The following is a 16,535-nucleotide window of genomic DNA, read 5'->3' on the forward strand; positions in this document are numbered from 1 at the left end:
TCTGAGTGTTGATTTCTACGCTTATGGAAATGTTCTTTTTGTTTCTTTTGTTGGTCTTTCCGTTTCAAAAACATAATTATATTTTTGCTGGTGAGTCTTCACCATATCTGCTATCTCCTAATGATTTTTAGGCCTCTTGACCTCTTTCTGTGGCTTCTCCTGTATCTCATTTTTCCTTTGTACTACTCCTCTTCCTGTTGTGTCCATTCTGGTCTTTGCTGTGTCTTGTTTCCTAAGTTTTTCACCTCCGCCTTTGTGGTTATCATCTGTTCTTTGAGCTCCTTTTGTAAACTGGCTTCATAGATCTTGAAGTTTCTCTTCCGTATACGAAGATCTTTCTCCCTTGTCCTAGGATATCCTCTTCATTACCATCAAGGACTTGCACTTCTTCTTTTTATAGAGTTCAAGGAGTCCATAGAGGGCATTCTACCCACCTTTTTCTGTAGCCACAGGATTTGGCGTGAAGTTGTGCTGGGGCTGAGGAATCCGTCTGCTGCTCACCAGGGCTCTGATCTCTTCTGAGATCTCTTTAATGTTTTGTTCTAGAGAGGGGCATCCCACTCCTGTAAACTTTGGGAAACAGAGCCTGGAATAACAGCAAGGGCCACCAAAACCTGCCAAGCTTCTGCTCGGGTCCAGCAGTGCCATGAAGGGGCTTCTGTTCTACATTTTTTTCTTTTGACATAAAATTTCCTTGGGTAGTGTATGAACTCCTCTACTTCACTCTAAAGTGGTGGGTGAAGAGGTAGTGAGTAGTTAAGAATTTTGTCAACCTGTTTTAATTTCCTTAGTTTCCGTGCTCTAATGTTAGGAAAGAAATGATGTTCCAGAAATTTTGTTTCCTTGGTTACATGTTTTTAAGTTTATGGCATGAGGGCACACCCCTCATTTTAGTTGCTACAAGTAAATTCAGGCTTTTAAATATTAATTTTTTAAACCTCATTGGGTATTAGGACCTGGATTCTTCATGCTACCTGCCACTCTGCTTCTTACTCTTAGCAAGCATTATACAGTCATCAGCATTTTGGTAGGTTTTTAAGTTGAGAACATAATTCCTCTGTGTCAATAGTTAATTTATTTCACTTTTAGGAGGAGTTTGCAAACCAAAGCTGATCAGCAAGTCAAACAGCAGGAAATCTAAATCTCCTATCCCTGGGCAAGGCTACTTAGGAACGGAGAGGCCCTCTTCTGTCTCCTCTGTACATTCAGAAGGGGATTACCACAGGCAGACGCCAGGGTGGGCCTGGGAAGACAGGCCCTCTTCAACAGGTGAGGAACTTGCTAGAAAGGGAGTCTTCAGATGATTCTTATTCAAGCCTTAGTTAGTACTTCTTGTAAAATCAGAAACTTTGGTAGCCTTGTTACAGTATCAGTAGGTTCCAATTTCCAGAGTAGAAACTGAATGCATAGAATCTTAAAAATTTAAAGAATGCAAGGTCTGATGACCATGAACAAAGGAAGACCTCTGAAGACTATCCACTCCTCTCACTTCTCTAGTTTGCCCATAACCAGCACTTGCTACCTGCAAAGCAAGGATGTCTGTGATTTCAGTTCCTCCCTGAACCAGACCTGAGGACCACTCCCCCCAAGTTACCGGGAACCTCTCGTATGAACATTTTTAGAGAAGGTTCTTAGGGAAATACTGAGAAATTAAAGAAAGAAAGAAATGGGAATAGTGTAAAAAGCCATCCTCTCTCCTATGGCTCCCTATGATTACACAAACTGATGAAAAGCATTATTCTAGGATATTTATTGTTTTCCATTTTGTGCTTGCTTGTAAGTTTTTTACCCAAACCTAAGTAACCACAATAATGGTAGTCCTAAAGGGAAAAGGCTACTTTTTTTGTTGTTAAACTAAACTGGGATACTTGGTATAGATATAAATTTTAGGCTTTCACAGAATTATAAGCCATCTTTTTTTAGGAGTTAAATACACAAGTAGTGGAAGAAATCTGAAATGCACTCTTCCCCTTAATTTATTAGTATATAAATTGCATATGGGTATTATACCAGCATAACCGAAGGCCTCTGCTTTATAAAATTGCATTGCATGCAAAATGATTGTGTACTAGTTTGAAAACTTCTAACCTACACAGTGATTGATTGTTCCCCAATCTCTCTCAGGGAAGGAATTAATTTATGAAACTAATTACTTGATAAAATGGTAGGTTTTCCATTTTTAGAGCTTCTTAAGCAGAAAACGGCTTTCTAGGGACAAAGAAACCATCTAGGTACTGGCAGAAGGTAGCAGTGCTGTTGGTAGGTTCACATACCCGTCTTCCAGATCTTGTACCTTTTAAATCGGCTCAGTGAGATCCAGCAGATGACATGCGTCCTGCCACCCCGACTTTCATCCTCTGAGTATTGTACTTCTGCATTTATCTCTAAGAGTCCAGGAGCTCTCGGTGTAGACTCCTAGAGCTTAATATGCAGTAGGTCTGCTTTGAATCTCCACCTGGTTCTAGATTTCACTTAAATATTCAGCCCTAAGCTTTCATTTCTGGGCTTAACAACACTAAGCTCGTGCGTGCTTACTTGTGTCACTCAGCCTTTCAAGATTCTCACTGGTGCCTTATCATATCTATTGTCGTGAAACCTCAGCCCTTCCATGTTTGTTTCATTTCACTCTTGGTGCCACAAGACCATTTCAGTAGAATAATTGTGTCCTCCTCCATCTTATGGAATTTGTGCGTTCGGAACAGCAGCTGTGCTCATGACAGTGAAAACAGTTTTTCTTTTGTCAGGCTCAACTCAGTTTCCTTATAACCCTCTGACTATGCGGATGCTCAGCAGTACGCCACCAACACCGATTGCATGTGCCCCCTCTTCTGTGAACCAAGCAGCTCCTCACCAACAGAACAGGATCTGGGAGCGAGAGCCTGCCCCACTGCTCTCCGCACAGTACGAGACTCTGTCGGATAGTGACGACTGAACTGCACAGAGAAGGGGTCTTGGTGGGGCCAGGGTGTGGGGTGGGGAGCTCTTGTTTTTGTTGGTTTTATTTTTAATGGCAGGTCACAAACCTGTCCTCCTCTGACTTGTGCCCAGAGACTTTTCAGGAGAGCCTGGACCATGGATGATGAAGAAATGATGGAAATTTATTTGCAGAGTCAAATGGGGGGAGGGACAGGGAGACTGCCTTTGACACAGGCAGTTCAGTGAATTATAATAATAGTGGAGGGTTGAAATGTAGAGTTTTTAAAAAGTGGACAATTCCTGTTCTTACATCTGTTTGTAAAGAAAACCATAATGTCTTTAAATCACTTTTCTGTAAATAGAGGACCTTTTTTGCAGTGTTTCCCCTTGCTGTAGTACTTGGTGTACTTATGTTCAAATCAGCGCAGCCACTTTGGGGGTAATTTTAAAAACAAACTCCGCACCTATCTTTTTAACCCTTGCCTTCTAAACAACCTCACACAGCCCAGTTACATAATGTTGGCTGTCACGGGCATTGTACTTTTATCCAATTTTGTTTTCTCTAAATTCAGATTTCCAGTGATGTTTCAAATCTTGTGGAGATGTTTAGATTTTTAACAGAGACCCTATCATAAAATCTGTACATTACGTATTAGGGTCAAAGGTAGGAGAAGCAAAATTCTGCCATACTGTAAATTTCCAGTGCAGGCTTTAATTTTTTTTTAATTAGTAGCACTGAAAAAATATTACTGCATGGGTATGTTATAGTTCATTTTTTAAAAGTTAAAAAAAGGCTTATTTGAGGCATCCCTCACTGTTATGCACACTGGTGACTTTAACCATGCCCCTAAGTTTCTTCTGCATCTGATGCAGCCCAACAGAGCTTTTGTTTTGAAATAAATTTGACTACCCTGTCCATAGCCACATAGATCATGTGTGATTTAAGGCTCTTGATGTCTCAGGTTTCAAAGGAAAAACTAGTATCTTTCCTCTAGGTTGCTCGGGATTATTGGTTGAGTTAGAAGATAACAATCTGCATAGAATCTCCTCCGTCTCTTAGTCTCTTAGATTTACTTTGCACGGCATCCTGAGGTCTCGCAGTTTGGTCTGCTCACCATGAGCCAGTGTTTATTCTCCCTTTGATTCCTTGTGGGCAGGAGTTTATCGTTGAATTTTTTTCATTTCATGGAATCTCAAGGAGCAAACACTTTCAAAGAGTGAATTTTAAACTAATTACAGTACTTGATGGTCCGTTTCATCCTTTAACAGTTGATTGTTGAATTGAGTTTGTCCCCCGTACCACTAAAGCATGGCATCAAAACACATCCTTCTGTAGCAGGAGGACAGGAACTGTTTTGGAAGGGTGCCACTGAAGATGAGAAAGGAGAGACAGAGGTCTCTCAAGATGATACAGATTAGCACTTTATGGACTTCTAAATACTGAAGCCTCTAAAGCAAGCCAGTGGTGTGGTAACCACTGACTGTGCCTCCTCTGTCACAGGTTTCATAGGCCTGAGACCCTCGTGTCGCCCTTAGCAATGGGGTCTGATCCCTGTTTTGATAATGAAGGTACTGGCTCAGGGCTCCGTCCACATACTTAGTAAACGACAAGGACAGGCCAGGAGTTAAGCTTTCACGCCTGCTGCTACTCCACCCTCCCAGACTGGAGGTCCTCACCATCAGCTTTAGAGCAGATTTAGTGATCAGATTCCTTCTACTTGGAGAGTTGGTACTGCTCTATCATACATACACAGAAAATGCTAATGTGAATGAAAAACAGTAACTAAATGTTCCACATAACAGTATCTTAGATTTCACTAATTCATGGTGTCATCAGACCCAAGAGAGATGCTATTTTTCTATGACCCTGAAGGTCTTGAGCGATTCCAAATCAGAAGAGTGTTTGAGAACATGTTGGGTGAGAGCCTAACTTTTTCCTGCCCCCCAGCCTCAAGTGAATGGCTGTAACCCCTCCCCCACTCCAATCTCATCACAGTGCACGTGTGCTCTGCTGTTCCCTCTGCCATTACTGGGAGAAGAGATTTCAGAATGGAAGATAAAATCCAGTCCCATTTCTTAGTTCAGAACACTGAAAGGCCAGAACTGTCACGTGGCTTACCTACAGAGCAAACCATCTGGGAGGCCGGACGTCCAGCGTGGCAGGACCAAATGGCAGCCGGCACCGAGAATGGCCAAGGACTCGTGGACGTCAGCTGAAGGCCAAGGCAGGACCTCTGTGCAGGCTGAGATTTCAGCGTTCTGAAGCTGCATCCTTGTGCATGACTTTTTAGCACCCCAGAACTAGATTAAGGTCTTCCTATACTGTTCGGAGCAGTAGTCTGACAGCCAGGTTTCCGGTGCATGTTTATGATTGGAAGTTTCATGATGTTTTCATCTTGGTATGCTGATTCCATTTTTAAATATTTATGCCCTGAAAACTCTGGTGACACAGTTCAAACACTTAAATTACACTATTTTAAACAATTCACTTTTGAAATCAGACCAGTCAGCAAAGTCCGTTCTCCTGCTTTGCTACCTTGTTTTACAACTGTGCAAATGAACTCTCCTGGACACACCCACACAGAGAGACTGAGAACACCTACGGTTTTTTCAGCACTGGGACGGGACCATGAGCTGAAACCTTGTGGAGGATCAAACATTCTTAAATAAAACCTGGAGTGACGAATCTAACTTGCACTAAACCCTGCAATTGTGAAAAGGTGAAAACATTCTCAGTGCAGATGGTGAGTAGCTAACTAGTTGATAATTTTTCAAAAATCCCCAACAATAAATTAAGACTGGGTTGTGCTAAAAATTGGATTTCTATTCTATTTCTCATCAGTCTTGATGAAAGGAGCTAGTTGGGTGGTAAGAGAGGAGCTTAGGCAGGAAGCAGGAAGAAACTTAGATCTGCAAAATATAAAATTCTAGTTTTCATCTAACCCCTGAGGATTTGGACCTCAAGGTTTCTAGCATTTTGGTTTTTTCTTAACTCTTTAGTAAGTTATTTCTTAGGAGGAGAAACTCAAAGATTACGGAATACATACAGTGTTGTTGTAGAGTCTCTAGTTTATTATGAAAGGATTCTTCCAGTATTTACACAGGAAACAAAAATATCTGTTTATCATTCCCACTCACACCCCCACCCCCGAAGGCTTACCAACAGTAATAGTGTTCCTTCACGGCACCTACAAAAATCGCCTCTCCCTTAGGCAAATGGCTCTTTGCAAGACTTCGGAGGTCAGAACATCCATTACCTAGCTTGTGTGCATATGCTTTATGCATCTGAGGCAGTGTGATAAGGCTCTTTCAACACAGTAGTCTATTCATTCAAGGTCATCTGACCAAATACACTCTCCCGAGACCCCGAGAGACCCTCACTGGTCCCTTCCTTTATAGATGAGAACAGAGACCCAAATGCAAACAGCCAGGACTAGGATCCAGATCAGTGATCCTTACTGTACCAGCATTACATATTGGAATTACCAGGGGTATCTTACACATTACACTTGTGAGGCCCTACCCTGAGACCGAAGGTGTCGGGGTGCAGCCTGGGCACGTGCACAGGACTCTGTTCAGGGACCCAGGCTGCAGAGGGAGTGGAGTGCTCCAACAGCACTGACCAGAGCTCATATCATTCCTTTTCCCCTCTTTTTCATAGTCCTATGTCACCAGATCTAAAAACATACAGTTCACTTTTATTTATAGTGAAATGGGTGTATTTTCAAGGGCCTAATTCCTACTTTAAGACTTCATGCTGGACGCTGGTACAAACCAAGACAATACTTTTGCTCTGTTACGCATTACATCCCACACTGGGCTTCATGAAATAGAGAAGAAAAAGAACTCACCATAATCCCTCTTTGCCATGAGACAGGTAGCTCTGCTCTGCCAGATATCGATAAAATGAAAAAGAGGGTAGCAAATCAACAGACCAAAATCAGAGGCTAGAGATGCCTGGCTGAATCCGCACACACCCACCCACAGAAAACTGGACTGTCTCCACCCCACTACACTGAGACCAGCACACACACGGCACCTCACTTGACATCTGTCCTTAGAAGTCGGAATCAGCCAGGGGTGAAAGTTGTTTTTCCATTAAAACGACAAAAGTGGCAGTGTACACAACTTGTCCTTCACCACAGCTAAGTTGACAAAACTTGAATATCAAGGAGAAAGGATTAAGCCATTGATTTGGGTGTCACTGAGACCAGAATTATCACTGTTGCTGAAAATTCCCTACAACAAAAAGGGATTTAGCACTTCATAAAATTAAGTTAAAGGTCTACTTTTTCTTGACAGCTCAGCCAACTCTTCCCTGATGTGCTGCATAGAAACCTCATCTCTTTTCAGCTCTGCTTGCTTCAGCGCTTCCTGGTAGATCTCCTTTGCTTGTGCATATCGTTCTAAAATAACCCAGAGAGAAGGGAGAACAGAGAGAAATGTAGGTTTTCAAAGTGATTCTGCAAGATTCTGCCGAGCAAACACTAGTGACAGTATGCGTTTAACCTGCTGTGTCCTTTTGAAGCGCTGGGCGGTCACTGCCTCATCTCACCCCCTTTTGACCAGCGGCTCAGGCTGCGAGCCGGCCCAGGCCTCGACCCAGTGAGTGGGGCCCCGCTCCATCGGCCAGGGACAGCACCAATGACACTTTCTCTAGCTTCCAGGGGGGTCACCGGCTAGTGCAGGGCCATAGGAGTTATGTGACTTGAACACAATGGTACTTCAACCAAACATACATCCTTTTGGGGGGGATGGTCAGCCAGCCTTTTAATTCTGAAGCTTCCTGACTGCCCCTCGGCCCTCCCTAGAACCACTTCACAGATTCGTACATCCAGTGACCCCCTTCCCTAAAGTCAAAGCAGTCTGGCTTCGGTGGCGCCCTACCTCTGTGCATCAGGATGGCGGCCAGGTTACTGAGCAGCATGTGCAGCTCGGGGTGCTCTATCTGCCTCGCCAGGTCGGACGCCTTCTGCACATAAACGCAGGCCTCATCGAAGCGGCCCTGTGCATCCAGGGTGGTAGCCAGGTCACTCATCAGCACGATGGTCTACACACAAGAGAAAAAACAGCCATTTAAAAAAAAATAGCAATGCAGATTCAACATTAACTTGGGAGTTTGGCAAACTGAATATATGCTTAAGATCTCATGTTTCCTAGCATTCCATAGAAGGTGAAGGGCTCAGCCTTTAACAAACTGCGTACGTTTATCATTCATATTACACAACAGACAGCATTAGTTCGACTCTTGAAAACGATACAAATCTAGAAACTAGGGAACAGGATATTACTTACTAATCTATTTATCAAATTCGAAGCACCAAAACCAACCAACCAACCAGCAAGAAGAAGCTATAACTGATCTCATTTAAAGTTCAGCAATCCCGAGAAGCCGGCCTCCAGCACATTATGTCATTCCTGTTGGTGACTCTGAGACTCATCGAGAAGAAGAAATACATATATTATTGATTTTATGAAGATTCCATTTAAGAGTTTTTAAAATGTTGATACTAAGGCAGACCCCACCTCATCCCCTTAAAGTCATGCCTTTTTAAGCCTCAGTTCTAGTACTTGTGATTAGAATTCCAGATTTATCTTCTTCTTCCTCAGTGACAGTCCCTGAAAGGGACTCTGTCACCTCCCCTGAGGATAGGAGAATTACAGCCCAAGGACTTGTCCTGCCCATCAACCCGGCCTTGGGACATGTTCAGTCAAGTTAAAATTTCTGTGTCCCATGCTGGGGGTACCAGGCAATCTCAGACAAGTGATCCGGTTCTCACCTCTAAGAACTTAGGGGAGAAGCACTAAGATTTCAGTTTAGTGCATTCAGTGTAGAATTCTAACAGCTCTGCACGGTGCGGTTCAATACTATGTCGGCAGTTCCAACTTTTCAGTGCAGTCCCTCTCTCCTTCTTCTCCCCCCCCCCCCGCCCCCGGCATTTTACCTGTGGGGTGAGGGAGGCAAGAACCTTCACATGGTAACCTGTTCCTCCTAAGATTCTGACTAAGATTCAGGATTGCAGAGCACTGTGCTGTGTACCCTGAGGGCCTGAAAGCACCAGTGCCCGGCTCACTCTACTGTTTGGAAAGGCTGCTCTGCTGTGTAAACCAATATGCCTGCAGAATGCTCTGGGCAGACCCAGTAATTGATGTGAGGTCTCAAATCCTTTAAAAGAAAAAAATTTTTTAAAAGAAATCTCTACGCACACACAATGTGGAACTCAAATTCTTGACTTCAAGATCAAGAGTCACACGCTCTCTTGGCTGAGCCTGCCAGGCGCCCCTCAAATCCTTTTTGAACCAAGGAGTTGGGGGTAGGAGAGTGGAGACAAGAAAAGGAACGGGCTGGGGCACAGAGGGAAACACCTAGGACCATTGCTGGAGATCTGTCCCCAGTGAGTGTGGCATTTCACACCTGGATATTCTGAAAGCTTTGTTTTCTGGTTCCTCTTGCTGCTCTTCTCCCTTACCTGTGGGTGTCTTTCTCCTAGCATTTCTTCAGAAATCTGCAGTGCTTTTTCATACATCCTCTGTGCCTGTGACGGCTGCTTGGAGAATAGAAGGTAGCGAGCATAGGTGTCTAAGCACATGCCCAGGAGGAGGTGGGTGCTGGCTTTCTCTTCCACTAAGAAGGAAATAAGAGCATTGCTGGCATATAAGCACAATACAGAAAGTGAGGCAAAGAACTGGCCAAGCTTCTTTAACCTCTTGCTTGTTACCAAGGCCCACAAAAATTTCAGTGTGTTGTGGTGGGGAGGGAGGACGTGTTTCCCCAAGAAGCAATTCTCAGACACCTACTGGTGTCTGAGAATTCATCAGACACAGTATCAGATACCACAGGTTAAGGGTTCAGTCCTACCAGACCACACCCCCTTCCTGCATCAGACACCAGTCACAAGCCCCGTGCTTCTGCCCACCAGAGAGCTACACACTGGAGTTGCCAGTACGACCGCCTCCAACTAAGGATGCCAACTGCACGTCCAGGTTATCACCTGTGCTTCTGACCAACTAGCTACAAATCAGAGGTTCCTGGGACTTCCTCCTTCGGTTATGTTCATTTGCTAGAGCAGCTCACAAAACTCAGAACATTTTACTTACTAGATTACTGTTTATTATACAAGGACATAACTCAGAAACAGCCAGATGGAAAAGATGCACAGTGCAAAGTACGTGGGAAGGGGCACAAAGCTTCTATGCCCTCTCTAAGAGCACCAACTGTCCCAGCACCTCCACACGTTCATCAACCCAGAATCTCTGAGCTCTGTCTGGGTTTGCATGGAGGCTCCATTACACAGTCATGATGATTAAATTACCGACCACTGGTGGTTGATTAAACCTACAGCCCCCACCAGGTCAGGGGTTGGGAATGAACATTCAATCCTCTAACTATAGGGCTGGACCTCTAGACACGCATCTTTTAGGTGATGTCCCAAAGTCTCATTAACATAACAAAAGACACCTTTTATCACTCAACACAAGAAATCCACCCATGGGTTTAGGGAGCCCTGAGCCAGAACTGGGCAAAGACCAAGTATATATGAGAAATAGATTTTGGTCATCTGAATGACCACATCTTAAAATCACGATATTGCAATATCCAATTAAATGACAAACTTTTCCTCACATTTTTCTTTTAAAGATTTTATTTTTTTGAAGTAATATCTGCACCAACATGGAGAACTTACAACCCCAAGATCAAGAGTTGCACGCTCTTACTGACTAGGCGAGCCAGGTGCCCTGCTTTCCCCCACATTTTAAGTGAGACTTTGAGTCCATACCTTAAGATACGAAGTATTATTTTTAAGTTGAAACTGTATTTAGCAGAAACAAGTAAGATAAATTCCAAGAATTAGTTAACAACCAAGAAAGTATAGGGCAAATGAAAGTGTTCTCAGGTGCATAAAGGGCAGTGTGGGAAGAGACCAGAAAACATTCAGAATCCTGAACTAGAAAGTCACAAGCCAACTGAAAGAACAGTTACTCCCATTTGGTGAAGAAGATGATTAAAGGCTGCAATGATATAGCAACTTTGGACAAATTACAACATTGACTACACAATGTCTGAAAAGGAACCAACTTAAAACACCTACTGCCACATGAAGCAGAGCATGCAGACCTCAAGAACAGGTATGAGAAGCAAGCCCACAAATAAAGACCCAAGAGAAAAGACACAAGTAACATGGACGCCGTGATGACCTAGACTGCAGGGAGATTCTGTGCCCGGCTCAGCTCAAAATGAACATTCACAAAAGTGTTTACCACAGATGAACTTAGGCAACCAAACCATGACACACCCGACTGATGATGATGTTTGGTTGGGTTTATCTGATGGCAAATTCACATGAAACACCTTTCCTTCCCTACCCTCAAAGTTTCAGGAAACGTACAAAAGGCAGACAGAATTTAAAGATGGTTATGGAATCAAGTAACAGGATGACCAATTATTGAAGAGAGTGTTTAAAAAAGGCCAAGCACATGGAGTGGGTGAAGACAGCTGTGGACACATCATCAGAGGGTAAAAGTTAAGAAACAATGCAAAGCAGAAATCCAAAGTGACTTGCTCTGACTTAATTATACACAAAAGATCTATAATCATCTAATAAAACCAAACTAGGGGCAGTTTTAAATAGACTGCCTTAAGAATATACTTTCAAAAAACACAAAAGTTATTTTCATAAATAACAAAAAGTATACATAAATTTATGGATAAATACAAAAAAGCAAAGAGAAGATGGCTCCAGCTACCTACTACACATAAAGATCCCACATCAGGAAGGAACACTGAAACCAAATATCTAACTATGAGCAAAAATGCTGAGCAAAAGCTTCTAGAATCGAGAAGCAGCTTAACATTAACAGTACTGCGAGATAATCTAATGGAAAAAAGGCAGCTGAAAATGAGAAGAATGAGACAAAACTATGTTCCTGTCAAGTACAAACAAAAGTTCGGGAAGTAATTTATAACAGTGAGAAGACTCAGAACTAAAATACATGTTCTTCAAGAACGTTTAAAGGCAAAGCCTGTTTGCCATATACCAAAAATATCACAAAACAATGTATAATTATTCCAACTCTGGAAATTCTATGCTTCAAAAATGACTTCTGACTCCTATTTCTGGGATTTCTATTAATTCTCTTCAAATATTTCTATATTTTAAAAAAAGTTCTTTTTACATTTTACGGTCAGAAAGTATGATAAAGTGACAGGTAATTCCAGTGGAAAACCATCACCACTGTGGTCAACAATGGAAATTAACCAGAACGGAAAAAAAGATGGTGAAGCTTTATAGAAGTAATTTATGAGGTAAAATTTTAGCCATAGTATTTTTTTCATTGTTAAAAAATGCATTTTAAATTCATATCACACTTTGTAGTATGAAAAATGAAAATAATTTCTGGAGAATCTACTTCTCTAAAAACAAGACTAAGGGAGAAACAAAAAAGGCTCCTTAATAAAACGTTTAGCATATGGCCAAGAGAGAACTTCACAGCTTTAATAAAGTACCAAAAGAATTCCTTTTCTAAGCAGTAACATTTAAAATATAGATTCTTGAAATATTACTATAAAAACTGCTAGAAATTAGACAAGAACAAATCAGATAGCCACTAACAACCGAGACATACACTGGGGTTGTTGTTCAGATAGAGCTTCCCCCAAAGTTTTATTTGAATCTGAAAAGGAAGTCATATTTAAGTAATTCGTTTTACAAGTTATTTCTAACCAGAGAAAAAGGTAAACTACCTCAAATCTGTCCATGAAAGAAACAAGATTCAGCACAGGAATTCTTACTCAAAATATCAGCAAATGGAATTGTCAAATGCACAAAGGAAATGAGCAAGCAACAATTTTTCCAGGAATATGAGAAAGGATGGATCATTGTATTTAATGTATCAATCTATCATATTAGGCTTATATAAACACAGACTAAAAGGAATGTGATAAGATATGGGTTCTGAATAGAGGCTTTTGGTTCTAGTAATAATGACTGGTGATCTGGAAATCCTCTGCTTTGAAAGTGAGATAAAGTCTATCCTTTAATGCACAGCTGAGCTCCCGAGAAGGAAATCCCAAGGGCTGAACAACAGCAGTAAGATAAAACCCAGAATAGAAAGCGGGGAGGACTTGACACCACAAAAGCCCAGTTTGTGTTGGTTTTGTGGGGTGGCCTGAGTGTCTCTGTGATCCAGAACTGAGTTCAACTTTTGCAAATCAGAGAATTGGATCTGAAGCTCCTTGCATAAACCAGAATGAGTGTCATAGGCTTTGTGTGCCGCCTGCCCATACCCTGTCCTCACCAGGAACCACAGGGAAGCTTGCATGGGCCGGACCGGGATCTAGAGGGGAGAAGGAGCACCATAGAAATCTCTAATCATAGGCCTAAGCCATATGGAGCTTGAGGTCTACGTTTAAGCATCTATTTCGGCTTGAACCTGAGTGCCTGGAATAAAAACATCCCCGAGTCTCATCTTCCAGCTAAAACCCTGCAACAAATGAATTTATCATCCAAACTAAGCGTGAAACTTCACAATAAAGGAGCATCAGCAGACAATAAAAAATGAGCCTTACCCTCAAGAATTTTAGATAATCAACTAATCCAAGACTATAAACTAAGTAGGTTTTTGAGTAATTCCTTATGTGTCCAGTATGGTCCACCTGAGAGCCTTGCACGTGTTCTTCCTTTGCCTAGAATTTTCTTCCTTTAGAGACTGCGGCATGGCTTATTCCCTCCCATTCTTCAGGCTTCTTAACAACGAGGCCTTCCTGGACCCCTGTATATGACACTGTACAGCCCCCTACACATTCCCTGTGCACACATCCCCTCACATACATGTCTCCATAGCACTTCATCATCTTTGTATATACTATCATTTATTGGATAGACAGTGTTTATTATGTGTTTCTCCTCCACTAGAAATTGAGCTCCACGAGGTAGCAATTGCCTTTTATTGACAGCTGTCTCTCAGTACCTAGTAACATGCCTGGCACATAACAGGCATCCAAAAAATATTTCTTGGAGGACTGGTTGAATGAATGCACAAATAAAAATCAATAATTAAAAACATAAAGGTACTGAACTAAAGATAGAAGAGATACAATGAAACCAAAAATTAACTGATTCTATCACATCCAAAGTTTAATCTCTATATATGAAATGCCCTCAAGTGAAAAGACGAACACAAAAAGATATGTAACCTACAAAATATAAATTTATGTATTTGGCTAAAATACATAAAGAACTCATAAATCATTTAAAAAAGACAACCCTTCAAAAAAGATACGCAAAGGATATAGAGAGACAATTTTCAGAGCAGGAAATCCAAATGGTCAATAATACATGAAAAGATGTTCTGATTCTCTGGCAATCAAAAAAAAACACTGAAACCACAATGAAATTCCATTTCACACCCACCAGATCATCAAAAAACAAAGTCCAACAACAACAAATATACAAAGCAACAACACAAACACACTGCTAGTGAAAATGTAAACTGGTAAAACCACATTGATAAGCAAACTGGTAATACCTAGCATACGCCCCCCAGCAATTCCACTCTTAGGTACATTCCGGAGAGAGTAGTTCCCATGCCTGCACAGAGACATGGGTTCAAGAAGGTTCAAGGGGCTATTATTTATTTCCCACAGTACAACATTCATCCGGTGGGATACTAGACCACAATTGGAGGGAATGGACCAATTAGGGCCATAACTAGAGCCTGTATCACTCCTTACCCTTTACCCCCTACCACAGTGGACCAATTAGAGGGAGTCACCCCTTCTTGACAGATACAACCCAGCAGACCTGTGGTTTGGCAAGGAAACAGACCTTTGTGAGAGGAAAACCGATGCATTAAGTATCAACATGGATAAATCTCAACAAAATAATGCTGAGTAAGAAACTGCAGAAACAAGTGTATAATAGGATACCATTCATATAAAGTTTGAAAACACACTGGGGCGCCTGCGTAGCTCAGTCAGTTAAACGTCTGCCTTCTGACTTTTGGGTTCTGGGATTTAGCCCCGAATTGTGCTCCCTGCTCGATGAGAGGGAGATGTGCTTCTCCCTCTCCCTCAGCGCCTGCTTCCCCCGACCTTGTGGTTCTCAAATAAATAAAATCTTTAAGAAAATTTAAAAATATACTAGCCTCACTTTATATTGTTTACTGATATATACAACTGTAATAAACAGGCCTAAGAATGATAAAGATCAAAACCAAATTAAAAGAACAAACAAAACCCACCAAAATCAGAATAGTATCTACACCAAGTGGGAGTACGCCTGGGATTAAACTTAGAAAAAAAAAAAAGAATTCTGAGCACATACGGTAAATACTTAAATTTGACAAAGTGAAGGGGGAAGGTATACAGTTATCTGTGAAAGTCACTACATTTCGTTTTTGTTTGAAATCTTTAAAAAAAAAAAAGCCACAGAACTTTTCTGAATGTTTAAGACAATAATATGGACTATAAACTGGAGAAATTTCCAAAATATAAAGAAGCTGAGGGAGAGAATAAATATAAAGAGAAGAGAGAGGCAGATATTTCAGTAACAGACACACCTGGATAAAAGACCACACTAAGTAGAAGCAATGTTCACAGAGATGTATTCAGAAGCTCACAAGACCTGAATCTCAGAAATGAAGGTTCATCACAGACCAAGCAACATTCAGAAAGAGATTAAGCCCCCTAACCTTATGCTAACAAAACCTCCCAACTCCTACAAAGCAATCCATCATGAACAAGCTATCCCCAAAAGAAGGCAAATAAGTTGTCTGCAAAATTTTCTGCAATAAATCCCAGTAAGTCTAAAATTGCGATCATAGAGAAAAAACAAGTAGAGAAAGGGAAAGGCAGAAGAATGCTTTACTGTACTCCTCTCATCTTACAGAAGCAACTGAGAGCCCTATGTACGCCATCCTTCCAAATTGTAAGCGGAAGGAAGTTTAGTGAGGAGAAAGTCTCTATGGCAGGAACAGAGAACAAAGCTAAAAAAATGGAACCATTTTTTAAAAAGATTTTATTTAATTAATTGAGAGAAAGCATGAGAGCATGAGCAGGGGAGGGGAGGGGCAGAGGAGAGGAAGTAGCAGGCTCCCCGCTGAGCAGGGAGCCCAACAGGGCCTAGATCCCAGGATTCCAGGATCTTAATCTGAGCTGAGGGCAGCGCTTAACTGACTGAGCCACCCAGGTGCCCCTGAAAGCATCTGTTTTTTACGTGTGAAAATTAGCCCAGGATCGAGTCCCACATCGGGCTCCCTGCATGGAGCCTGCTTCTCCCACTGCCTGTGTCTCTGCCTCTCTCTCTCTGTGTCTCTCATGAATAAATAAAAATAAAATCTCTTAAAAAAAATTTTTTTAATTAAAAACTAAACAAAAAAAAAAAAAAAGAAAACAAAAATTAGACCAAACATCACTCTCAATGCTGATTTCAAACAGACTTTGAGATTTTGTATAACAAGACAATGATATTCAGATTAGGTTTAGATTGTCTAAACATAGACTCCTACAAAAGACACAAAAAAGAAAATGAGTTTTAAAAGTTTAATGGTAAGATAATCAATGTAAAACAAATTTGTGACCAAAGTATTGGGTTTTGTTTTAGAAAAACAAAACATTGTTT

At 41.5% G+C, this 16,535-nt stretch overlaps 2 protein-coding genes across 14 annotated transcripts in view; one reads left to right on the plus strand and one right to left on the minus strand.

Moving 5' to 3' along the window:
- Positions 1-3,844, plus strand: part of NCOR1 (nuclear receptor corepressor 1) — a 148,847-nt gene extending 145,003 nt beyond the window's left edge. For 12 of the 13 annotated variants that reach the window (XM_038537000.1, XM_038537003.1, XM_038537013.1 and 9 more), the window contains 2 exons: positions 1,090-1,269; positions 2,745-3,844. In XM_038537000.1, the coding sequence (XP_038392928.1) occupies positions 1,090-1,269; positions 2,745-2,932 (368 nt within the window). In that variant the 3' untranslated portion in view covers positions 2,933-3,844. The remainder of the gene's footprint in view (positions 1-1,089; positions 1,270-2,744) is intronic. The other variant, XM_038537008.1, reaches the window with a different exon arrangement.
- Positions 3,845-5,965: 2,121 nt separating this feature from the next.
- The window catches only part of TTC19 (tetratricopeptide repeat domain 19), a 28,852-nt gene continuing 18,282 nt past the window's right edge, over positions 5,966-16,535 (minus strand). The window contains exons 8-10 of the mRNA XM_038537015.1: positions 9,387-9,541; positions 7,804-7,966; positions 5,966-7,322 (exon numbers count right to left, since the gene is read on the minus strand). Coding sequence (XP_038392943.1) covers positions 7,189-7,322; positions 7,804-7,966; positions 9,387-9,541 — 452 coding nt within the window. The 3' untranslated portion in view covers positions 5,966-7,188. The remainder of the gene's footprint in view (positions 7,323-7,803; positions 7,967-9,386; positions 9,542-16,535) is intronic.

The sequence above is a fragment of the Canis lupus genome, chromosome 5 (assembly GCF_011100685.1).
Source record: "Canis lupus familiaris isolate Mischka breed German Shepherd chromosome 5, alternate assembly UU_Cfam_GSD_1.0, whole genome shotgun sequence".
Lineage (NCBI taxonomy): Eukaryota > Metazoa > Chordata > Mammalia > Carnivora > Canidae > Canis > Canis lupus.